The 26387-nt window shown below is 37.3% G+C and overlaps 2 protein-coding genes and 1 long non-coding RNA gene across 3 annotated transcripts in view; 1 reads left to right on the top strand and 2 right to left on the bottom strand.

Moving 5' to 3' along the window:
- Window positions 1-961: 961 nt before the first annotated feature.
- On the bottom strand, window positions 962-13285 carry nr2c1 (nuclear receptor subfamily 2, group C, member 1). The gene is made up of 14 exons (XM_066667069.1): window positions 13148-13285; window positions 10162-10289; window positions 9822-10052; window positions 8998-9076; window positions 8401-8580; window positions 7806-7953; window positions 7598-7694; window positions 5722-5906; window positions 5205-5346; window positions 2904-3025; window positions 2629-2768; window positions 2336-2473; window positions 2136-2241; window positions 962-1614 (listed from the first exon to the last, which is right to left on the bottom strand). The coding sequence occupies exons 2-14, from the start codon at window positions 10213-10215 to the stop codon at window positions 1440-1442; spliced, it is 1797 nt and encodes a 598-aa protein (XP_066523166.1). The 5' UTR covers window positions 10216-10289; window positions 13148-13285; the 3' UTR covers window positions 962-1439.
- Window positions 11016-18654, top strand: LOC136693857 (uncharacterized). Its single transcript, XR_010802120.1, has 3 exons — window positions 11016-11170; window positions 16444-16492; window positions 18468-18654. It is a non-coding gene; the product is annotated as an uncharacterized lncRNA (long non-coding RNA).
- The window catches only part of fgd6 (FYVE, RhoGEF and PH domain containing 6), a 30335-nt gene continuing 17901 nt past the window's right edge, over window positions 13954-26387 (bottom strand). The window contains exons 8-21 of the mRNA XM_066667067.1: window positions 26295-26382; window positions 23839-23889; window positions 23514-23572; window positions 22348-22419; window positions 22156-22224; window positions 21821-21904; window positions 21413-21492; window positions 19812-19911; window positions 19199-19342; window positions 18651-18759; window positions 18430-18530; window positions 17881-18009; window positions 16977-17125; window positions 13954-16089 (exon numbers count right to left, since the gene is read on the bottom strand). Coding sequence (XP_066523164.1) covers window positions 16053-16089; window positions 16977-17125; window positions 17881-18009; window positions 18430-18530; window positions 18651-18759; window positions 19199-19342; window positions 19812-19911; window positions 21413-21492; window positions 21821-21904; window positions 22156-22224; window positions 22348-22419; window positions 23514-23572; window positions 23839-23889; window positions 26295-26382 — 1272 coding nt within the window. The 3' untranslated portion in view covers window positions 13954-16052. The remainder of the gene's footprint in view (window positions 16090-16976; window positions 17126-17880; window positions 18010-18429; window positions 18531-18650; window positions 18760-19198; window positions 19343-19811; window positions 19912-21412; window positions 21493-21820; window positions 21905-22155; window positions 22225-22347; window positions 22420-23513; window positions 23573-23838; window positions 23890-26294; window positions 26383-26387) is intronic.

The raw sequence follows: 26387 nt of genomic DNA, 5'->3' as shown, positions 1-26387 counted from the left end.
AAATCTTTCTAGAATGCATTATCTGTATGAAAGATATTAATTCATTCATTGTCTGTAACCAATTATCCAGTTCAGGGTCGCAGTGGGTCCAGAGCCTACCCTGAATCACCGGGCGCAAGGCAGGAACCCATGCTGGAGGAGGCGCCAGACCTTCACAGGGCGACACACACACACCTATGGACACTTTTTGAGTCACCAATCCATGGACCATGGGAAGAAACCAGAGCACACGGAGGAAACCCACGCGGACACGGAGATTGGCGGACACCTGCCAATCTCACAATTTTACCTAAACCTATGGATATCTATTGGCTATAAGCACAGCCAATCCACCTACCAACATGTGTTTTTGGGTTGTGGAAACCCACGTAGACAATGGAAGAACACATCAAACTCCTTTATTTCGCCCTGAGTTGCATAAACAGCATTGTCTTCTCAGGCAACTGGCTACTGTTTTGTTTTCAAATAAAAAAAAATGTCTGTGCTATACGAGAAGCTGTAGCTCAGGACAAATGCTGTCCCCCAAAACCCACAGGGCCCTGCTCAATATTTAATCAGTCCGTTCCCAGCACTCTTTCAACCCCATACAGTATCATAACCACTGTTTTGTCCTCCACTGTCCAGTTCAGGGGCATTTAATGAAAATGATTTCAATCGTCAAATTAAAAGAAATAAACACTTGAAATATACCAGTCTGTGTGTAATGAATGAGTATAATATACAATTTTCATTTTTGATGGAAATACAGTTTTTTCATGATATTCTAATTTTATGACCAGCACCGGACAGCAGTTTTATCCCAAATGGCATCTAAAGCCCTGCAACCTTTCTTGAAGTTCATATTGTTCATGATGTCAACAATATTGTTTTTGGCATCATACAGCAAAAAGGTTGATGAGGTGACCATGACATTTCCCTTATAGTAAAAATGAAAAACACAAACTACAAAATGATTTAAGGTCCTCTCAGTGAGAGTTGGCATTTATTTACACCATCCATGAACATACATCAAAGAGGCCGTGCTCTAGAATGCAAACCAGGCATTGCTTTTTAAGCCATGAGCAAAAAACATCCTGTAATCCTTTGTTGATTTTACATATCCTTCCTTTAAATGTCATGAGGGGTGGGAATGCTGTAAAACTGAAAACTGTGGTTCACAATATCCATCATCCAATACAAATATAAAATAAAAAATTCAGCCCTAACTAGAAAGGAAAAGTTCATGAATGAACCCTTAGATGGTTTGTCAAAGTGGGAACTGTTTTTTGAGTTTAGAGTTACAACATCCTTTGTCAGTCTCTGAAGTTTATTTGCATGCTCACTGGCACTTAGATTTTTTTTTTCCCAAGAGTCAAAAACAGCCCCCATCCAGGAAGTGATGTAATGAACCTTGGTGGCTATAGCTTGGGGGCTGCTATTAATTGTATGGGGGGTTAGGGTCACTCTGTAGCGCTGACAGATTGGCTGTTATAGTCAGTGGAGTCCATTTTCAAAATATAAGGAATAATGCTGTCAATTTGGACGTTCCCGATGAGCCCAGCAAAAAACAGCTCCTCGGTCACAGCGGCACTCATAAGGCGTAGTGCCGGCAAACGGAGCAATAGCTTTGATAAACTAAGAAGGAGAGAGAGAGAAAGTTAGATATCTTATGTAATATCTTAAAAGTCTCTACATTTACAAAGTTATTTCTATAGATTATATATACAGTATATATCAAACGTTTTAAAACAACACTATTTAGAGTCATTATTGATATTTTTGACATCTAAAATAATAAATTCTTAAAACTTAGAACAAATGAAGAATTGAAACTATCAAAGAAATTCAGGAGCCCTGTTCACAAAAATGAATAAAAAATTTTCACTCAAGGTTGCCACCTTCTGCAGATACAACAGCCAAAGATACTCAAGGCATATTTTCTGTAATGGAAACCAAATAATATTTTGGAAGGTTCTTTCTAACACTCTTTCAGAATATCCCAAGAACATAGCTATAGTTTTCTAGGTGTTTTTTTTTTTTACTAATTATCAACATTTTATAACTTTGTCATTTTAATGTTCAAATCTGTTTTAATAGAAAACTACAATCCGTACATTTTTGAAAACAAAAATAGAGGACTGGTTGTAGTGTCTTACCGATAAGTGTCCTCAGGGTATACCTTGCTGACATAGTCCTGTAGTTCCATGTAAGCTTTTTCCTGAAACCTCTCGATCTGGAGAGTGCTGTTCACTCCAGCATAATCTATAACACCAGCACACACAGACACACACACAAAAGCTGAACTGCATCCTTACTTCCTCTTGTCTCTCCTTGTTTTACCCAAACACTTCTTTACCTGGGCTAAAGAGGACTGTGGCTTTGAGGTAGGCGTACTCATAGGCATCAGGGTTCACACGATTCATGCTGTTACAAAACTCCTGCATTCGCCAGATATGCTCCATCACTTGTTTTACTCGCTCAGCAGATAGTTTTTCTATTAGACAGATACAAAAACACAGAATATTTCATATTTCTATTGCAATGCATCTTTATAATGTTGCTCTGTTTCAGTTATCACCAGCCCACTGCATGTAGCATGTTAGATGTTCGGAAATAAAACATTTAGGAAAGCCGTGAAACATGTCCTACCTTCCTCCAAACTGCTTTGGAGATGGCTGACAATGGCTGTGAGAATAGTCTCCACATTCATGACTTGAGCACATTGAGCAAGGCCCAAAGCAAACAGCTCATTCCATGAAGCCTTTATGAGGGTGATTCCATTCTCTGGCCTAGAGAGAGAGACAGACAGATATATATAAGCAAATGTAGGAAGATAAAGGAGAAAAGAAAGACAGTATTTACAAATCAACTAAAGTGAAAGCACAGAAAATGGACAACACCAACAAACACCTGTATCCACTCACCCGAGGGCCTGGAAGGCAGGTATGGAGCGTGCCCAATGCATGGAGAGAAACAGCAGACGAGAAGCTGACTCACAGATGTAGTTCAAATTCAGAAATTCCGGCATGGGTAAAGGCATCATCAACTACAAATATAAACATAAACACACAGATATTTACATTAACCTTTTTAATCCTTGTTAGGTGTTTTCAAAATTAATATTACATTTTTGTTACGTTTTATTTCATGTGATAAAGCATGTTACAGCGCACTTATCATGTGTGATACATAGAGAATATCATGAACATCATCAGTACTACGAAAACACTGAACAGTTGTTTTCGTAGTACAGATGACTACAACAGTCTTGTTTAACGATAAAACAAGAACAGAGTATCAATAACATTAATCAGGACGAGCACAACAAATACAGCATGTATAATGCAAAATAAACTATTTCTAAATTTTGCATAAATTGAATTCCCTGATACATGACCCCATGTTTCATAAGAAAAAATGGGAGAAGGATCTAAAGTGTATATCAGCCTTCAGATATAGGGTAGGAGGTTATGGAAATGATGCAGACGCTGCTAATCTCTACGAAGCACAGACAAATTCATTCTAATATATTACACAGAACATATCTAACACCAATTAAGCTACACTCATTTAATAGAAATATATGTATAATATATGTATTATATGTTTTGGAATTGTTCAGAAGGATTGGGGGTTGAAAAAAAAAGTACAATGTCATTTGATTTTCTCTGTTTATATGAAACATTATCATACAAATACGTCTATTTAAAAATTCTGTATTAACTGAGTAATAACAAGTAACTGCCTGGAGAGATCATTAAGCCAATATTTTTATTTGTTTATCAGTTTTGGAGAATGATCCACCACCCAACTCACAACTTCCCTTTGCTGGTCCTGACCATTGAAGAACAGGGTGAGAGAGGGAAATGCATGCAGAGCAGCTGATGGATTACATTCGGTAATTGTAGAACTACAAAGTGTACCTTTATGGACAGTGAGTGTAGAAACAAGGAGATGGTCATAGTACAGTTGTTTAGTTTTTTGCCTCAGTTTCTATAGTGGCAATTTATATTAACTCTAGATTGTGAATAGAGATTAGATGAATTGCAATTATTTGTAAAGTCATTCCCTGTCATGAAAATAATCTTATCACTAAAATTACTGCATTCCAGCCTTCCAAAATGACCTGCTAAAATCAGGTTAGTGATGATCTCATTAACTCAGGAGAAAAGGTTAATGAGGACAAGACAATTGATATCACTCTATCATGCTGATTATGATACCAGACAGGTTGCTTTAAAGGGTAGGGGTGCTTTTAAATTTTCTTCTGTCAACCATGGTTACCGCCACGGAAACACATGCAGTCATCATTGCATTAATTCAAAAGGGTTTCACAGGCAAGGACATTGCTGCTTGTAAGATAGCACCCCAATCGACCATTGGAGGAGAGTGGTTCAACTGCAGTGAAGAAGGCTCCAGGGTGCCCAAGAAAGTCAAGTAAATGTCAGGACCGTCTCCTAAAGAGGATGTAGCTACAAGATCAAGTCACCACCAGTGCAAAGCTTGCTCAGGAATGGCAGAGAGCAGGTGTGAGTGCATCTGAATGCACAGAGAGACGAAGGCTTTTGGAAGAAGGCTTGGTGTCAAGAAGGGTAGCAAAGGATTGGACTGGGTTAAAGTTATTTTCTCTGATGAAGCCCCCTTCAGACTGTTTGGGACATCTAGAAAAATGAATGTCCAGAGAAGAAAAAGTGAGCGCTAACATGAGTCCTGTTTTATGCCAACAGTGAAGCATACTGGGGAGTGGGTTCTCTCAAAATTTTGCCTAAGAACACTGTAATGAATAAGAAATGTTATCAAAATATCCTGCAAATGTAACTTCTCCCAACGATCCAGGAGCAATTTGGAGATTAACAATGGTTTTTCCAACATGATGGAGCACCATGTCACAAGGCAAAAGTGATAACCAAGTGGCTCGGTGAACAAAATATTGAAATCTTGTGTCCATGGCCAGGAAACTCCTCAGATCTAAGTCCCATTGAGAACCTGTGGTCAGTCGTCAACAAGAGGGTGGACAAACAAAAACCCAGAAACTCTGATCAACTCCAAGCACTGATCAGGCAAGAATGGGTTGCCATCACACATGATATTTTATTCTGTTTTGACTGTGTATACTGGGATCTATATCATGTTATACTTCTATATCATGTTATATTCCCATATGTACTCCAGATTCATTGTTTGTTAAATGTGAAACAATTAGTAGACCAAAAGTGGGCTGTTACCTTGAAGGGCACATGCACCTCAGACAGCAGTGGTCCATCCAGCTCCAGCAGGGTAGGACTTTGATCCTCAGATACACTTCCCTGGACAGCATCTTCACCAGCCTCCTCCGGGTGCAGCACCTTGGTCAATGAGTCAAAGGCCCTGCACCAATTTATAAATAAAGCATACATTTTCACAAAAAGGGTTAATATTAAACCATGCTCCAGGGTTTATTTAGAACCAATCTCAACTTTTAATCATTGAAGAAATATAACATAAGATTCAGCTCAAATCCCAAGATAATCACATCCCACTACCCCAAGAGCATTTTAATATTATTTTCGGTTCTTATTTTTAAAACACACAAGTTACTGTACTGAATTTTAAAATTAGCTTTCAAGAAAATAATTATTAATGCTATATTTTATATTTTAATATAATAATATTTTTAAACATATGTTCACTTTAAGTTCTTTTTGACATTAAGTTTTGTTCGCAAACACTGTATGGTCAGAATAGAGGTATCTTTTTACTTACTGAGTGATCTCACTAGAGTTCAGCTCGTCTGGTTGGACATCAGTCATTGAGCTGTCTTCGTTGCTCATGGTCTCCATTCCTGATAGGTCAGTGCTGCTGTCTGTCACTTCTCGGCACTTGTTTATATGAGCAAGAGACGTGACCACATTCGCTAGCGTGCTCAGATCGCCTTGACAGGCATCATTCTGCCAAGACACAGAAAATGTTCCATAAATAACAAAGAATGGTACTTTAAGGTGAAGACAATTCTTGCTAAAAATAACACTCCACAAAAATGAAATATTGTCCAAAAAATTCCAACAAACCATATTAGTCTACAACCCCAATTCCAATGAAGTTGAGACATTGTGTAAAACAAATAAAAACACAATACAATGATTTGCAAATCATTTTCATTGATTCATATTCACTCATTTTGAATTGGAGGCGTGCAACATGTTCCAAAAGAGATGGGACAGGGGCAACAAAAGACTGGGAAAGTTCAGGAATGCTCAAAAAAACAGCTGTTTGGAACATTCCACAGGTGAACAAGTTAAGTGGAAAACGTTGGGTGTCAAGATTGCGTATAAAGGGAGCATCTCCGAAGGGCTCAGTCTTTCACAAGCAAGGACATTCACTTTGTGAACCACTGTGTGAGCAAAACGTCCAACAGTTTAAAAACAACATTTCTGAATGTACAATTGAAGGAATTTGTGGATTTCATCATCTACAGTCCATAATATCATCAAAAAAATTCAGGTAATTTGGAGAAATCTCTGTAAGCAAGTGGCAAGGCAGAAAACCAACATTGAATGCCCATGACCTTCGATCCCTCAGGTGGCATTGTATTAAAAACTGACCTCATTCTGTAATGGATATTACCACATGGGTTCAGGAACATTTCAGAAAACCGTTGTCAGTGAACAAAGTTTGTCGCTCCATCTACAAGTTAAAACTTCATGCAAAACTATGCAAAGTGAAAGCCATATATCAACAACACCCAGAAACGCTGCCGGCTTCTCTGGGCCTGAGCTCATTTGAGATGGACTGACGCATAGTGGAAAAGTGTAATGTGGTCTGAGGAAGCCACATTTCAAATTGTTTTTGGAAATCATGGACGTCGAGTCCTCCGGGCCAAAGAGGAAAAGGACTGTCCGGATTTTTATCAGCGCAAAGTTCAAAAGTCAGCATTTCTGATGGTATGGGGTGTGTTAGTGCCCATGGCATGGGTAACTTGCACATCTGTGAAGGCACCATTAATACTGAAAAGTACATACAGGTTTTGGCACAACATATACTGCCATCTAAGCAACATCTTTTTCAGGGATGTCCCTGGTATTTTAAGCAAGACAGTGAAAAGCCACATTTTGTAGGTGTTACAACAGTGTGGCATCTTAGTAAGAGTGCAGGTACTAGACTGGCTTGCCTGTAGTCCAGACCTGTCTTCCATTGAAAATGTGTGGCACATTATAAAGAGCAAAATATATCAACGGAGACCCCGGACTGTTGAGCAACTTAATTTGTCCATCAAGCAAGAATGGGAAAGAATTCCACCTGCAAAGCTTAAACAATTAGTGTCCTCAGTTGCCAAACGCTTATTAAGTGTTGTTAAAAGGAAAGGTGATGTAAAACAGTGGTAAACATGACCGTGTCCCAACTCTTTTGAAAAGTGTTGCAGGCCTCAAATTCAAAATGAGTGAATATTTGCAAAATAAATAAATAATATTTATTATAAAGTATCCGTTTGAACATTAAATATCTTTTCTTTGTGTATTCAATTGAATATAAGTTGAAAAAGATTGGCAAATCATTGTATTGTATTTATTTATATTTGGGGTTGTATTTAAAAATATATATGGATTCCTATCGTTTTAGTTAGGATTGCATTGTGTGCTACCTGGTCAGGTGAAGAGGGTATGAAGATTGTGTTGTCTAGTTTAGAGAGAGACTGCTGGATATTCAGAAGCATGTTAGTATCTAAAAGACTTGCAGACCTGTGGACAGCAGTACACAAAAATTGGACAGGATCTATGGTTAGAATATTTTTTTCCTATTTTAGGCTTCATAATTTCCTGAAATGCCTATGCCCAATTTAAGACACATACCTAGCTGTCTCTTTGTCACTGACAAAGGTAGGCATGGCTGCAAGAGGGCTGCAGAGATTCTTGCGAATATATATCTTTTCAATGGATGGAGCACAGTTAGCTGGCTTCTCCCTCGACACCTCCATTGGCTTCCTCTCACACTGCACAGCTGACAGAGATAAAGGCTTGCAAAATTTTCACTTTATCAAAAAAAAAAAAAATAAAAGAATACAATATCAAAGTAGTAACACTGGAAAATCTATAAGTGTAGCAGAAATCTGAAGCTCAAGAGTGTGATTGCATGGGTAAGTGAAAGAATGAGAGAGAGATCCCTTTTAAAAAAAAGTGTAAGTGCAAAGGCACATTCATCTCATGATTAATTCTGACATTAATTCTGTAATAGCAAGTAATATATATATAATGTATACTACAGTATGCATTACTTGCAACAGAAGACATTCTTTGTATGCATGTTCAAATAGTGTTTTTTTGTTAAGTTTTGTCAAGAGGATGGTTAAGTTAATTTTAGGAAGATTGTATAGGGAAACTTAAGTGCTACTCACTACACTATAGCACCCATAGCTGCAGTCCCATTATTTATGTGTGCTAGACTCACAGTCCTGTTTCATGCCAAGTGCCATGCATCGCTGCAGCCTGCAGTATTGGCAGCGGTTGCGGTGGTGTTTATTGATCACACACTCCCCAGTGCCACGGCATGTGTAAACAAGATTCTTCCTGATGCTCCGCTTGAAGAAGCCTTTACATCCCTCACAGCTCACTGCACCATAGTGACGACCTGCAACAGAGAAACAGGTATTTTAAATGAATGAGCCACTCAATAACCAAGGATTCTTAAGCACACCAAGTTTCATATTTGTGCAAACTGTGCTGTCATTTGAGAAACTTTTGGCTTCATGAGCTCGAGTGCAGGTTGGTATACGTCTGCATAAATATGGCTTGTGTTACACAGCAATAGATTTTATTTTGGCAGTACTCAGAATCTATAAAACAGTGTATGGTATTTGTTACATGCTTATAAAGTACAATAAAATTAAATAAATAGTAACTTTCTATTTCTATTAGTTATGACCTACACCAAATTAAAACATTTAAACTGATATCTTTACATGTATGTTAATTGGAGTTTTTGTTCAGTTTGAGTGTGACTTTAAACTTTAGTATGAGATGCACTGTGGGGTTTTTTGCCACTTACCCGATGCCTTGTCACCACACACGACGCAATACTCTACAACAGGTTTAATTGAGCTTTGTTCTGTGCTCTCTGTTACAAACTAAGAAAAAAATAAACAAAGCGACAAATTAACAAACACACAATATTATGTTGGCATATGCATTCACCTATTTTACCTCATACAATAAACATAAAAAGAACATGTCAAGGTTTTTGCCAGGTAATAACATCAATAAAAATGTGTTCCTATGGAGGAAATAAATAAATCAATAAATGAATCTGATAAATTTATGTCCTAAATGGAAGTCTCCAATGTAACTGATAAATACAGTAGTAAAAATCCTTAAATCTTAGAAATGTTGACTTTATAGAAGATATTTTCTTAAATTTCATGCTGAATATAGATAGACTTCCACTTCCACATTATATAATGCTACAAAATCAGTTTTGCAATTTTCCTCTAAGCCCCTTTAAATCGGTTACTGTCACTACAGAATTATTATTATAGACGTCAACATGCTTGAATAACACTAATTCTATTTCACTAAGTTAAGCATTGTTAAGTGTTGTCCTGAGTGATACAAGAGATGTAGGACATCATATACACCCACAGAGACAGGACAATTCAAATCTATGGTAAGATCAGTCGATAACACAAGTTAATATAATGAGGATAACTAAAGTATTCCAAGTGATTTTGAATCAGTCCTTGTTGTAACAAAATGTTTACACAAAAGCAAGTAAATGATAAAACGAATTAGCATTTGTATAAACATTTTAAGCCGATTGAAATATATAAATAATCATGATGAATGCTTTTCTAATTCTGTGTGTTTGTGTCTTACCTGTATTTGCTGACCTGCCAATTCAGGTGATGTTAAGAGCAGTTGATTGACAGCTGAGCCATCAGAAGATGTGAGAATGACTTTCCCAGGTGATGATTCATGTTTCAGGAGCAGTTTGTCCTGGTTGGGGTAATCTACGTTGGTTAATATAAATTGTTGTTTGCCAGTCCCTGCCTGGTCATATGCTGTAACTATCTGTACCTTTTGTCCCAACTGCTGACCTGTAACAATCTAATGCACACATGCATATATACACACACGTTAGCACCCAATCAGTATTAATCTATATGTTAGGAAATGAATTTAATTGAAATTATTGATATGTATTTCTAATTACTACCTGTAGGCCTCCATCTGCTGACACGAGTTGAATTCTGGGACTCTCTCCTGCCATGGTACCAATCCCACCCTTCTTTGGCTCAAATATGACACCCCATGAGACACACACATTCACACACTTCCACACACCTAACACATACAAAAAACTGATTAGATACACACAAACAAAAACGTTATAACAAATAATTAGTTATGACGCCCTGGTTTACTCCTATTAATGTTCGTGACGTGCATTTGTTCATTTCCTCTCACGGGTTTTTGGATTTTGAGACTTTCCTTTCGCATTTCACCCGATCCAAATGCAAATGCAGCCTGATTTGTCAAATAAAATACGTTAAAATCATCCCATATTTGGACTAAAACCGTGTTGCTTTTTGGACTGATATGTTTCATAATTTTGAGATTGGATGGCACGGTAGCGCAGCCACCCACTCCGGGTGACTGTCTGTGAGGAGTTGGTGTGTTCTCCCCGTGTCCGCGTAGGTTTCCTCCCACAGTCCAAAAACACACGTTGGTAGGTGGATTGGTGACTCAAAAGTGACCGTAGGTGTGTGTTGCTCTGCGAAGGACTGGCGCTCCCTCCAGGGTGTATTCCCGCCTTGCGCCGAATGATTCCAGGTAGGCTCTGGACCCACCGTGACCCTGAATTGGATTGTTAAAACGGGTGATTTGTTTCAGACAGACGCTCTCCCTCAGCCGGAGGGAGGGGCAGATACCCCACAGCTCCGCAACAGAATATGCGATTCTCATTGGTCATTACTTTTATTTAGCCAATCAGCAGTCATAGTCCCGCCTACAGGGGGTTGTTTTGCTGCGGCCCTGAGAGCAACAGGTCAGTCCTGAGACACTTGAGAAAACAACAGTGCCAGCCAGCGGTAGCTTGTTCGCCTGCTGGCCACATTAGTGGATTAGGCTGCATTTGTATTTGGATCGGGTGAAATGCGAAAGGAAAGTCTCAAAATCCAAAAACCCGCGAGAGGAAATGAACAAATGCACGTCACGGAAAATACGTGAGTGACTTGATACACAAATGCAGATTCTACAGATTACAAATACATTTTAAATTCGAGACTTAATGTAAGAGACTAAGACTGCAATGTAAATTTATACAGATGTATTTATTTTCGCATAGAATTGTGATATCTATGAAAACCAAAAACATGTATTTATGAATGTAACTGTATTTGTACAAATTGCAGACCGTGAGACACAGATTGGGATGTATTCATTTGTGAATAGTGAAACATATGTGACTTGTGTTTTATTTGTGGATTAACATTTACGCATTTGTTAGGTATTTTGAGACTAATCTCTCTCCATAGAATGGGTGTGAACACAGAATATATACCACTTAAAATAGTCTTAAAATATTAAAATTACTAGCCCAATGATGTCTTGTGTTTTGGTGTACATTCATTCCCTAAATACATTTCATAAATATATCTATTACTAATGTTAATAATGGCTGCAGATCCCTAATAATATTTTTATTAACAGTTGACAAAGGCACATTCCTTCATGAAGTAGGCAGAGCGAATGAAACGAGATCTAAAACTAGACGACCACCAGATTTCTTTGCTTTCAGCTCTATGTTGTGCTAGCTTTATTAGCATGGCTAATTAGACTTCATACTTATACATAAAAACGTATAAATTATTTTGCTTCTTAAACGTGAGTTAGATAGAGCAAAGGGATTTATAAAAGCCATGTCAAATTGTAGATTTCCAATATACATTAAAGAAAGTTTGTGTTGGGTGAAAGGTCAACATTGAAGGGTTAAACAAACATGACACTGTAATTTGGCATATTTTTCGAATTTTCCGTTCTACCTTAAATACTTCGCCACTACATATTCATTTAAGGTGGACCGGAAGATTAAAACAAGCAGCTGGCGAATACGAAGCCAATTTTAGCCTCGTGAAACTGAATAACAAGCAAACAAACATGACATGTTAAAACAAGTATGTTGCAGATTCATCGTTACGTAAATCGTTTAACTCAACGACAATAAACTTATCTTGTGGTATAGTTTGGTCCTGTATCTACTGCTGCAGTTAGCAAACAGTCATTAGTTACATTAAATCATGCTGGTAATATCAGATTAAGACACAGCTACTGTTTAAATGATTTATCGAAACTTAAAAAATGCTGCTATATTTTTTGTTGGTTGGCTGATATATTTAACTGAGCTATAAATACATTTTTGTTTAATTTTGCCTAGCTAAGCTATTGTGAATCAGATTTAGTGACTCGGTTCACATGTAAGAGCCGACTCGTTCGGCTCCGGAAAAAACATTCAGTAATAGTGTTGTTTTTTCTTTTTAAAAGTGGGTGCACTCAGGGCTTTATATCTCTGCTAGTAGATACTTAATCCTTTGCATGGTACGGTACCTAAGGTTCATGTGCACCTGACTGAGTGTTCCATTTCATTCTTGTTTTTGCAGATTATTCAATCAAATGCCATGTCCAGTCAGAAGTGGGGAGAAGAAAATTTAGTGGATTTCAGATTTTATCAAGCAGTTTTTATTTATTTTTTTAATTTTAATATTTACACATTTAATTAACTTTACCCCCACATCTTAATGCAGGGATGTCAGAAAATAAGCTAAAGATACAAATTGACATTAGAAAAAGGACTCTACAGAGAATCAGTCTAAAGAGTCGATTCACTCCAAACGACACTCCAATAACAGCTAAACAAAATAGCCGTGCTTGCATGTTAGCCGATGATAGCTTCGCTAAATTACCATGACAGCGCAAAGTGACACCAAAATTACAGTGGAAATATCAACTGGTTATTAAATTAAGCTGCTCATTATTCAGCTCAAATAAAAGGTCAGAAAACACGGGCATTCTGAAGCAGAAGCTAAAATTAGCTTAGCTCGCTAATACTCAAGGCAGCAGGAGGAGGCCGGCAGTTACAACCAGGTCTCTGTAAACGCCTTAGACCGGCATAAAGAGACTGCCAAATAAATTTAAATTCTTACCGGGTTGCTGTGTTTGCTGCCACAGTCCCAGAGTTTTGGTGTTTTATATTTTAAAGGTAAATCAGTTCAGATCGGGTCAGAGTTCGCGACCTGGATCTAAACAACACCAAGGAGAGAGAGCGCGCATGCCTAGAAACAGCTCAGCTTCTCAAAACTGAATGGACTTCTCTTGAACACGACATATGTACATTACATCTGAATTAATACACACAATGCTCCTTAATTTACACACATTACTTGAGTGTATATGCATATTGTCTTGAATGTACAAATTCTCCCAAATTGTTCCTATATAATACTCTTTACACATTTTCTACATGTTTATGCTGAATATACATAGGCCTAGTACTCCTGAAGGCATATAGATAATACTAGTGTAGATTACTCTAAAATAAATTTCTCCTGAATGTATATAATACCCCTGAATACATTACTCCTAAATTTAAGTGTAATACTTCTGCATATAATATAAAAAATACCCCAATTGCACAGATGTTAGTCCTATATATTTCTCCTGAAAGTGTAGATATTTTAAAAGGCTTCTTGTGCACAGTAAGGTTTCTTATTTTTTAAACTTTTGTCAACAGTGAAAAAAATGGAAATCTGAAATTATATTTGAAAGACGTAGGACAAGGACATTACCTTTTTCTTTTTGTAAATTTGTTAAAGTACAATGCATTTCAGATATGGAAACTAAGGTATAGTTAAAGCTTTGCAGACAAACTATATTAGTTCCACACAAAAATTAAACAACAAATAAATTCATACAACAGTCTGGAAAAAAATTATTTATTACAATTGGTACATGACATCTAAATTTAACATGCTGAGAGCAGCACATGGAGTGTTTTCAGCTGGTCAGTTCACTATAATTAATCTCAAACAGCTGGAATGGGTACAAGTGGCTAAAAACAGCAGATAAAAATCAAAGTCTATGGCAAATCAGTGTGCAGTGCACTTGTGCATTTTGTCCCATTCAACCGAACAGCACCTTTCCATGACACAATATATTGTGTATTACAACAGACACAATACCATATTTTTCACCCAACAGATTAAATGAATAAAACTGTAAAGACTCCAATTTTGTGATCATTAGTTGTTCTTTTAACACAAAGAACATTTAATGACAAATGGCATAATCCCAAACAAGGTGCAAAAAGATATGACCAGTAAAAAAAAAAAAAAAACAAAAAAAAAAACTAACAAGTTATATTTCTCCCTGATAATAGAGCTAACAGTTTTCACTGAGCTGTATTTTATTCACAGCTTTAGATGCTATGACCTGTATTAAGTGATATTACACAGTGCTAAGTCAGCTCATTGAAAACTGTAATTCTTTGTTAAATTACAAAATCTTTCTATTCATTCGTGGAGATTAAACATCCTGAACAGTTTTAAATACATTGGTATTAATCTTGTATTATATTATCATGTACAGATTATTTACACATGTCCAGTTATTTCCCAGTAAAATAGTTTAATGTTTTTACTGAGTCCTTTGTACAAAACGTAGAGGAAAAAAAACATGTTTTAAAAAGCTAAATGTAATTATTAAGTTTCTTATAAATGTCTTTTTCCATTTACAAGGACCAGCTCGACCAAACATGCTAACCCAGCTAACAATGGATGGGAGCTTGTTGTTATTCCAATTAGCATGACTCTATAAGGATAATGCTAATTAGAGGCTATTTATTTCCATTTACTCTTACCAATATTTGAGTTATTGACTTTAAGGCACCTACAGTTAAAAACTACTTAATTTCACAGCAGCATCCTACATCTCCCACAAATAGCATGGCAGACATGTGAAACTCAGTCCCAAATAGCACACTTGTCGCAACTGTGTGTCCATGTCCCATTTCTCATACTGGAGTAATTGTGCTCATTAGCAAGCTGTGTTTTAGCAGAGAATTTTGTTAACTTTGAGTATTTAAATGAGTGAGTTACAAGCCAGTTTTATGGGTGCTTCACATCTGAAACAGGAAGTACCACCACAAATTAGGGCCTCTGCATTACACTGTCCCAAATCAAGCACCTTTGAGGTTTCTTGTACTACAGATTTGTAAACTGCTCTCAAAGTGTGACCTTAGAGGAAAACTGTAGGTCTTAAGGCAGGAGTAGACAATCTTATCCGCAAAGGGTAAGTGTGGCTGCTGGTTTTTATTGAAACCAACCAGGAGGTCACATAATCAGTTGTTTTACTGAGTCCAAGTTATTAAAGGAGTGAAATCTGGTGTGCTCTGGCCTTAATGGACTAAAATCCAGCAGCCACACTGGCACGTGGCGGATAAGACTGCCCACCCCTGGTTTAGGATGTCACTCAGGATTGGGTTTTAGACACAGATTCTGCCAAAAAACATCTTGGAAGCAGCAAAAACATTCCCTGCATCAGACTTGCTTGTGCATGTCCGCACTTAACTCTTGACCACAATTGTGAGCTGTTTGTTTAATCTGTTACCAGCATCTAAAAACACCTTCAATTGGACCCTTCCCATCACATTCTCCGTACTCCCTCACATCAAGAATATTACACTGGACATTACTGGTATGTTCAAGAACCTCCAGTATTCATGAACATCCAGCTTTTTGTGCTGAAGGTGCAGAGTCTGGAATTTCTAGAGATTGAATAGTTCCTTCCACAATTGATCAACTAAATAATTTAATCAATTGTTCTGACTGCATAGTGGGAGGAGAGAATCACAAAAGATGTGGAAGAGGCAACAATAACCCTAACAAATATATTGCAATAATGGATTTATGCTTGTAACACAGTTTTATGAAAACTAAAACTACTACATCTCCCAGCCTCCTTTGTCCCAGATGTTACTTTACAGCAGTCCCATGTAGTTGGCCAGAGAAAGGTTCTAGTCAAGAGTGATGCTAAATTAAGCCACCAGATTAGTCAAAGAATCATGGCCTCCTGAAATGCCTCAATCCACCTGAAAAACAAACAGAGATTTATGTTCATTTTTACTATAGTTCATGCTGTACTCGAAATCCTACAGAGTCCTTAGAAGCACAATACATGCATTTCAATAAGTAACAGCATTCTGCTTCTAAGTGGTTTAAATGTATTTCTTAAGTGGTTTTGAGTTTAATGTTTAGTTTCTCTCCAGGTATGTGTATAGTTAGGTTAAGACTTAAGTGTTGGAAATGCTGAGTAACAGTCAGGTTAATATAGTATACTCGTATGTTGGTGTTCAATATAATCAATAATAATTTGTATTATCTTCAGTAGTAATTTGCACAGTTTAGACTGTCTGTTCATTCATTGTCTGTAACCTCTTATCCAGTTTAAAGTTGCGGTGGGCCCAGAGCTAACCCAGAATCACTAGATGCAAGGTGAGAACACATCACAATTCCTTTGCAGGGTGAAGCACACTCACACATACCTATGGACACTTGAGTTGCCAGTCAACCTACCAGCGTGTGTTTTTGGACCATGGGAGGAAACCAGAGCAACTGTAGGGAACCCACATAGACACGGGGAGAACGCACCAAAATCCTGACTGACAGTCACCTGGAGCAGGGCTTGAACCCACAACCCCAGGACCAGTTTACACTGAAATAATCTAAATGCTATTCTAAGATTCTTTATTCAGTATTTTACTTTTTTTAAATAGAGAGCTTTTGAAATAATGAATAATATGCTAGTTTGCCTTTCCCGGTTACAGAAGCGTCAACATTATCCTTGACATATCAAATATAATCATTGTTACAGTTTCCTATAAATTAAGAATCTGTGAAGCTATAGAATTTATTAAATATACTTTCAAACTTAGATGTTAAAATATTATGTTATTTGTTAATTTGTGTAATTGTGTACCTCTGAGCTGTGGGGATATCATCTGCTCTGAAGATGTAGTAGAGTGTGTTTTTGTGATAGAGTTTAAACTGCAGTTTTTGCGCTGGTCCAGACTTTTCTTCTCTCAAGAAGAATCCCAATAATGGCTGACTTTCTAATGCTGCAACATCCTAAGTGTGTACAAACACAAGCACGCACACAAAACCTTGATTTATGATTGACAACAGACAATACAGGTTATTATGCTCCAAATATAGTCATGTAAACATATAAAGAACAAAAAAAAAACCTAGATGCACAATGATCTCAGAATATTACAAGTACTGGCACATTTATTAACCGATGTTCAAAAACATTATTTGATGACAGATTTTTTTGTACAACTAATGCTAGCCTAGGTAGATGTAGTAGTACATATTTCATAAAAAAACTATCATTTTTATGTAACACTTGTAGCAGATACTAATTAATTAATTAATTTATTATCTGTAACTGCTTTATCAAGTTCAGCGTCAGGGTGGGTCTAGAGCCTACCCAGAATCACTGGCTGCAAAGCAGGAACACGGGGCATACGGGGTGGCAGTCCATCTATCACAGGCATTGAACACACTCAGACTTGCACCTATGGACACATTTGCAAGGCCAATCCACCTACCAACATGTGTTTTAGGACTGTGGGAATGGAGCACCCAGAGGAAACACACTCTGACACAGGGAGAAGTCACCAAACTCCTCACAGACATTGCACAGAGGTGGGATTTGAACCCACAACCACAGGACCCTGGAGCTGTGTGACAGCAATATTACCTGCTGTGCCATCATGCAGCACTGGCAAATATGTAGAACATAAATATCTAATATCTGCATAATTTCAAAATATTGATACATCTCTAAATATAATGATTTCCAACATTATTGAGCATACCTCACTAGCAGCGTAGGTGTAGAGGACTTTATTCTTGATGACAAACCACAGCCTCTTCCATGGTTTCTTGTTTCCCTTAGATCTGTGCAGATATCCACTCATTGATGAGTTTTCAGTGTTAGCAGACACCTAGAAGAGTACCAAAAAAATAAAAAAAGAACAACAGAACTCACATCCAGTTTTCAAGAACCTTTCAGTTTAACTGATCAAATATTCAAACATATTAATATATTCAGCCTTATTCTGGTGAAATTCAGGCTAATGCAGCAAAATGATGGCCAATATAAGGCTGATATGACATTATTATTGGGCAGTGATAACATTAGCAAATAAACCTCATTAATGTTTAATATGTATCAACTTACTGAATATCATTGTTCAAAATAGATACATGACACCTACATGACAGATTACATAAACATACATACATGCACATTTCAAGAGATACAAGTTGTCATTCCCAGGGTAAATTGACATAATCAAGCTTTATATCATGTCTATTGGAAAAAGCCTTTATTTAGGTTATGTAGGTTTATGTGGTTACCTTACCTCTTTCAGTGCTGATGGAATCTTCTTCTGTTTTCTAGAGAAGGAGAATGCTGACCCTGAACTTCTGCTACTGGGTGAAACACACACATCGGATTGGTCACCTATGCGTGGTGGAAGACAGGGGATAGATGATTTATGATAGATTTATGATAAATCCTTATGTATAAATACCTTATGCCAGCAGGCAAAAGAATTAAACAAATGAAAAGAGAGAGTAAAACCTTTATCTTTCTGCTGAAGTTTGCCATAGCATTGGTCACACACTCGGGCTAATTGATTCTTCAGGTACTCCAGGTAATACTTATTTGATGAACATGCTTGGCACACAACCTGTCAAACACATTTACTTTAATCTCAAATTTTAAAATATGTACAAATTATGTTTTGGATAACAATCAAATGTGCATATTTTCTCCCCTTATATAAAATGTAGAAAGTCTGAAATGGTAAAGAGAACTACGTGCAGTAATGTTGTTAACACGTAATCGGTTTAATAGCTATGTGATATGGTTTGAGGCAACTGTTTAATTACTTAGGAATGCTGTTTCCACAGTGCTAATAGATAGAGTTTAAGGTAGATTAAGTATAAATCAATTTGAAATGATTAGTATTGACTTCTTATTGAGAGAGTAAATAAATTCCAGACATCAAACATTTATTAGAAAACTACGTTTGGAGTAACTGAATAAAATATGTAAATTATGTTTATGGACAAACCACACTATTGAAGCAACACAGAGTCTGTTTCAGTAGAATATTGTACCCTGACCTTGCCACAGGCGCGGCAGTGATGACGTCTCCATGTGAGAGTGAATTCACAGGTGCAGATCATACACATCGTGGTGCGGAGATCCGGGATCCAGATTGGTGCTTTAGAACCCAATGGAGGACCATCAACAGGCACACCTTCAGACTACACACAGCAGAATAACAGTGCACACTTGGATAAACTCTCACACACAATTAAAATGATGATCACACACACAAATTTATGATCACACTCACAGAACCAATATTTATCATTTAGCAACTGTTTTATTATCTATAATCTATTTACATTTATTAGGTGATGAACCAAATGTCCAGCTTTTTCATTTTCTACAAAATTAAGAGCATAATTTAGTTATTCTGCTTAATTTGCCAAAATGAAAAAGCACAGCATGCGAGTAACATGTGGGTTAGGAAACCAACAGGCTTGGAGAGCATTTGCAATGTATATAATCATGCATATTTCTATGCTACTTTAATGATTCTTATGTTTTAGTGATGCTTCTATGACATATGCATGCAGTTTACTGGTCATGTATATAGAAAACAATTTCTTATTCAACACAAATTAAGAACACACACACGCTGAGATCTCTAGACAGAGAGGCACACACCTCTTGGCTTCGGCTGGAGATGAAAGAGATCTTCTTCCTGGTGTAGTCCTCTATAGCTGTGGTGATGGCCTCTAGCCACTCATCTCTCTCTGTGGCTGAGCTACACAGACACAGCACAAAAAAACAAACTGACATGATTTCTAATGCTTATATTATAATAGCTGTATCCATGAACTTTCTGAATTGGGGCATTATCATGTCACAACCTAGCTGGGCACAGCACAATGATTTGCTGAGAGACTTCAATGCTTATGTTGGCAATGACTGAGAAACCTGGGGACTAGTGTGTCCTTCACATATGAACTACAGAGAATTTCTATATAAACTCTGGAGTATCGGGTCCAGAGATGTCCCAGAGTGGTCTTTCGTACATACAGCTCACAGAAGATGATGTTCTGCGTCAGACACTCTCTTGCAGTGGTAGATGAAACGGGTGCTTTACGCGTAGAGCAACACCTGTGCAGTGCATGCAGAACATTTATTGCTCTGTTCTCTCATGTGTTGACTTAGACTTCACTAGGGAGTGACAAGGATAAAGTCTGGATAATGTCCACAATGAATGTTGTCGTGTTCACATAGGCAGTTTTGAAGAGGCCAAGTTTGACGAAGCCATGGAGTATGCCAGATCAGGCCAGGAAGGGAAAGGGGAACACTGGCCAAGCTGTGCTCAGCAGGGATGGCAAAACTCTGAACTTGACCCAAGGTACTGTCGGGTATTGGTATAGGTGCATTTTGAGCAACTCCTAAGCCCAAGAGACATGCCTCCTATGCAGAAGTTAGGACCAGATGTGTCAGATTCCATTTCCTTTGCCAAAGTCACTGAGGTAGCTGGAAAACTCTGCAGTGGCAAGGCCCATAGAGTGGATGAGATTTGCCCAGAATTGCTGAAGGCCCTCGTTACTGGGGGCAGTCTAAACAAGATTATTCATATTCACATGAATATTGGGAACAGTGCCTGTGGATTGGCAATCAAGGGTGGTGGTTCTCATTAGAAAAGAAAAAAAAGGGCATCACACTTCTCAATCTGCCTTTAAAAATGTATCCTAATATACTGGGAATGAGAATCCATCCAATAATCAGGAGCATCTATATATTCAGCATCTAATAAACAGGAGTATTTATGTTAAGTATAATATAGTAACCATGATAAAGATGGAGCTGAGCAATAAAACAATGTTCTAAATTTACACGCCAATATATTTCCCCACCCTCACCAATGGTCATAAGCTTTGGGTAATGACCAAAAGGAGGAGATCAATCCCAGAGAATGTGCCCAGCAACACACAAGAGAAAACAAATTTTAGCCTGGGAGTTGCTCGGCACATTCTCTGGCATTGGATGAGGAGCTGTTCAATCTGGGAGGAGCTGCTTCTTCATACTGAGAATAGACAGTTGAGGTGGTTCAGGCAAGTGAGAAGGGTGGTTCCATGATGCCTCCCACTGGCATTATATTAGGCATGGCCAACTGGGAGGAAGCATCGATGTAGAATGCCAGGGCATCTTTGCTTGCCCTGTTGCCACCTGGTCCAATAACTGAACCGGACTAGCTGAAACGAAGAGGAAATTAGATGAGCGCGTGCGTGTATGTGTGCATTTCTCACCTGGCAGACAGAATGAAAGAGCGCTCCACACTCTCAATGTTCAGTTCATTCTGATAAGCCTCCTGACTGGGCTTGCTTACCTGGGGGAAAACAAGGCACACATATGATTGCCTTTTCAAAACATTCGGAAACACCACTCTGTTATGTGAACATTTCTTGATGGAAACACACCAAAACATTCCTGTACATTCCTGAACAGACAGGGACTTTTTATAAAAATGTATAATTGATCACAATTTTGATAGGAAAAGAAAATATACAAATATCTTCCATAAAAAGGATTATGATTTACAATTAGTATTCTACACCTAGCTTATCCAAACAATCTTTCAGTCAAATAACTTAAGTGTTGCTGATGGACATTAATATGTCAGAAACAACCACTTGTGACTTTTTTGGAGAACTGACCTTCATTCCAGCCAGAGAAAGTATGCTGTTGACTTTAAACTGGCCAGACTGTACTGGAGTGGTGTACAGCAGGATATCATTAAACTGCAAGAGGAGATTGTGAAATAGATAGAGAGAGAGAATTTATTTATTTTTAAATTATCTTTCCATGTACAGTAATTATCAAGAAGCATGATTCTGAACAAGTACGTTTGATTTTGAATTTCCACTATACTTTGCAAGTACTACAAGATTTATATGCACACTGAAAAGTTAATATTTATACATGTATGAAAATAAATACACACTTCATGTACGCAGATTTTCATATAAACAAAACAACTTTTCACTCTCACCAGAAAGAACATTCTGGGCTGCATGACTTTCCTGGACAGTTTCATCAGAGTGCCCTCTTTAAGGAACACCTTTATTTAAAAAAAAAAAAAAAGAGAGAGAGAGATTAAAATAACCCATTGTTAGTTAAGTTAGTTAAAAAAAATGTGATAATAATAATAGAATAAATACATGATGTAATTTTCAGCACTTACCCTTCCTGGTTGCACAATTTCATGATGACCATTCAAACTGTACTGAACCTGCATCAACTTCTGAAAATTATCCTGAAAGATAAAAAATGAAAAGAAAAACCACATTTGTATTCCACATTAGCAATCTTCTGCCAAAACTGAACAAGCATGTAGTGCTATTAAAAAATAGAAATGGCTGACAAATTGTTATTCGTTGTAGGGGCTCAATTAATTATTTTCCTTTGGTAAATTAATATCAAGGAATAATAATAGGGGCTGTGAACACACACACAGAGTGGCAGGAAGCCATCCGCAGCGCCCGGGGAGCAGTTGGGGGTGTTTCAGTGCCTTGCTCAAGGGCACTCCAGCCATGGATGTTCCTGCTGGTCCTGGGATCGAACAAGTGACCTGGTATCAAGCCTGGTCCTCTAACCATTAGGCCAAAGCTGCCCTCTTTCTCGTTCATAATATGAAACGTGAGAAACCAATTTTCAGTTATTATTATTTTTATAAATTATTATTCATTTTATGCAGTAATGGGATCAAGCATAGAAAATATAGGCAAAGAATATGTTATAACTTTTGAAAAAAATAATGAGAAATACTGAGGTGAGTTGGAAGAAATTGGACAGATTGTACACAATCCCTGGAGTCTTAATTTCTTGTCATCTAAAAAAATAAAAATAAAACACCTAATGCGTCTATCACACAATTTCTAGAGACACTCCGGAGTATTGGGTCCGTAGATGTCCCGGAAAGGTCATTAACCAATGCTGCTCACAGCGGGAGATTTTCTGCATCATGTGTGCTCTCACAGCAGGAAAATTAAACACGTGCTTTAGGCATGCTGTAGCGCCTGTGCAATGTATACAGGAGAATCTCCAGAACATTTTCCAACGCTGTTCTCACATGCAATGACTCTGACTTTACACAAAGTTTTTACTAGGGCACAAGAAGGATAAAGTCAAAGTAAGATCCAGGACAATATTACAAATATTACAACTCTTCTGGGAAAACTGTGGAACATTTCTGGATTACCATGAATGTGTGAAAAGGGCATAACTGTATTTTTATCATAATTACTTGGCAAATTATAATGCTAGGCTAGTTTGGTGGAAAAAAATACAAAATATGTAAATAATGCTACTGTTAAGTATCTGTATGCATATTGGTATGTTATGTCATACCCCTTGTTTCATGATGTCATTGGCATGGTTTGCAACTTCCTTCACCACGCTAAGGGCAGCTGCATAAACACATGGGGGAAAAAAACAGTGTTTAAAAAAAAATGCAAGCTAATACAAATGCTACTTAACTTGAATGTTTCCCAAGTCTGAATAGGTTTAGCACTTGGTCAATAATATCCGTTTTATTTTGATTATATGGTTGTTGGAATACATTTTTAAATATGTTTAATTAGGTTTATATCATGGTCATAAATTATGTAAGTGCCATACAGCCTAACAAATGAACACCTACAGTAAAGTGTAACTGTACATGCTATGTTCTTACTCTGTGTATCTTTATAGTCAGAAGAGTGTTCAGGAAGGTTTTTCAAATAATCTGAAAGACATGAAAATAGAAAATAAACTGTTATCTGTTATAATCATGTAATGTTCCTGTTCTTTAGTTGATTACAAAATATAATAAAAACAAGTAAAATGAAAACTAGGCAAGCCATATAGCCATGGGGGTTTATCTGGCATTTCAAAAACAGGAAAGCCCATAATACATACCCTTGTCATTGTAAGGTCTGGAGAAGCTTTGGTGCTTCATATCAATATCTTTGTTTACATGTGGTTTTTATTATGTGATTGTGTTGCACAGAAAATGTTGAGGGCAGGCCGAATAAATGCAAAGAAAAAAAGGAGCACAAAGTTTTGTTCATAATATATAACACCAGAATCAGTGTTTTTCTTGTTCATTTTATTTAAAAATAAAAACCAGATGATCTACCACCAAAGAACAGAGAAGACCAAGAACATTTTGTTGATTTTAAGAATTATTCATTCATTATCTGTAACCGCTTATCCATTCCAGGGTCGCGGTGGGTCCAGAGCCTACCTGGAATCATTGGGCACAAGGCGGGAATACACCCTGGAGGGGGCCAGTCCTTCACAGGGCAACACACACACACATTCACTCACACACTCACACCTACGAACACTTTGGAGTCGCCAATCCACCTACCAACGTGTGTTTTTGGACTGTGGGAGGAAACTGGAGCACCCAGAGGAAAACCACGGGGAGAACACACCAAACTCCTCACAGACAGTCACCCAGAGCGGGAATCGAACCCACAACCTCCAGGTCCCTGGAGCTGTATGACTGCGACACTACCTGCTTCACCACCGTGCCTCCCTATTTTAAAAATTACAATTACTTATTTATTCAATGCAACTGGTTAGAGTAAAACATGTAAAACACACTAACGCCACAAAATGTGTCCTCACTACAAAGACACACTTACAAATTCAATTACAATAAGACAAATTCAGCAGTCCTCCTCTCTCTGTGAGATATAATACAAAAATGTTGATCCAAGTTCCAAGCCATCCTGCTGAGACTGTGAACAGCAAAGTAACATAACTAACGCAGAGCCAAACACTGCCCCAGAAACACACTCCTGTTTTACTTCCTATTATTTATTTAAATGAAACTTTGTAAATTATGCTGTACAGCTCCACTGGGCAATAATGTTATGTGTGAAGCTCTGAGCTCTTTCTTGAGTTACTGAACCTTGACATGCCCACGGATGAAGTACTGGAAGGTTCGCGCTGAAGAACCTACTCTTCTTTGGTTTCAGCTGGTAACAAATTTTTCTGGTTCACAAATACATTTATGTCAGTGGAAACACGCAGAAAGTTTCCAAATTTCATTCAGGAACAGGAACCTTTTTGGTTCCTCACTGGTGGAAAAGCGCTATGTGAAATAAGGCTGAACTAACAGACGGTGTAGTAACGCTACCTTAAGTTCTCTCTGAAATATGGCTGAACCAATAGTAGAAGGTGAAATAATGTTACTACTCATTAGGAACGTTAGTCAATCAGTCAGTCAGTAAGTAAGAGAAAATGCCTCTTCTATGTGGCCCAGCAATAAACTTGGATTGAAAAAAAATTGAATGACTTTAAATAAAATATATGTCACTTTTTTTTTCTTTTTTTTTTTACATTTTTAAATTTAGTATTCACAAAACAGCATTAGGTCAACAATTCATATAAAAGTGACAAAACAATAAAATAACAAGATATTTTGTCATCAGGGCAAGATAAATGTAAATAGGTTGGATCATGCCCAGCCATTACCTGTTGCCCACACGTCTTTCACACGAGTGTATGATTCTGAGGGCAGTTTGATATTTTGTGTGAGATAATGTGATTTTTGTTTAATTAAAATCTCAAAAAATGGAAACACTCTTTTCAGACTGTATTAACTGAAAATTCTGTCTACTGATATCCTAGACTACATCACTAGTTTAAGAGTAATTGTAAATTTTCTATAAAAATCTGCGAAAGGGTAAGAAATGCATACGACAAAAATAGTGTCACTCAAGAAATGCTATCTTGGCAAGTGGAATTTCTTTAAATATAACAACTTGGCAATATCATTGTAAGAATATGATTAATTAATTTTCCAATGATCCAATGTTTTAACTCATTATAAATTGTAAATCTTACAATTTTGGAGCACTGCTTATTAAAACATTTAAAATTATTTGAATTATGTTTTGAAAGACATTTCAGTATAAAAATGACTTTGTCATAACATCTAAAAACAGAAACACAAATGCAAAATCATAAATATTTGTGTCACATTTTTCAGAATTTTTAAAGATTTAAAAGAAATAAATGCTGAAAGTTCACACAGAAATCACAGGAAAATTTAGGTCACACATGTTAGGATTTATTTCCCTTGTCATATATGTTTATGTCTGTTTGGCTGACTGAGGTTAATATAATGCCCTCTACCTGTCAAGAGGAGCTGGTACTGTGGAATACGCTGCACTGGTTTTAGCAGGTAATGCTTCAGAGCCAGGTTTGCACATCGAGGACTTGTCTACC

This window comes from Hoplias malabaricus, chromosome 4 (genome assembly GCF_029633855.1).
Source record: "Hoplias malabaricus isolate fHopMal1 chromosome 4, fHopMal1.hap1, whole genome shotgun sequence".
Classification (NCBI taxonomy): domain Eukaryota; kingdom Metazoa; phylum Chordata; class Actinopteri; order Characiformes; family Erythrinidae; genus Hoplias; species Hoplias malabaricus.
This window is presented reverse-complemented; position numbering and strand designations above follow the sequence as displayed.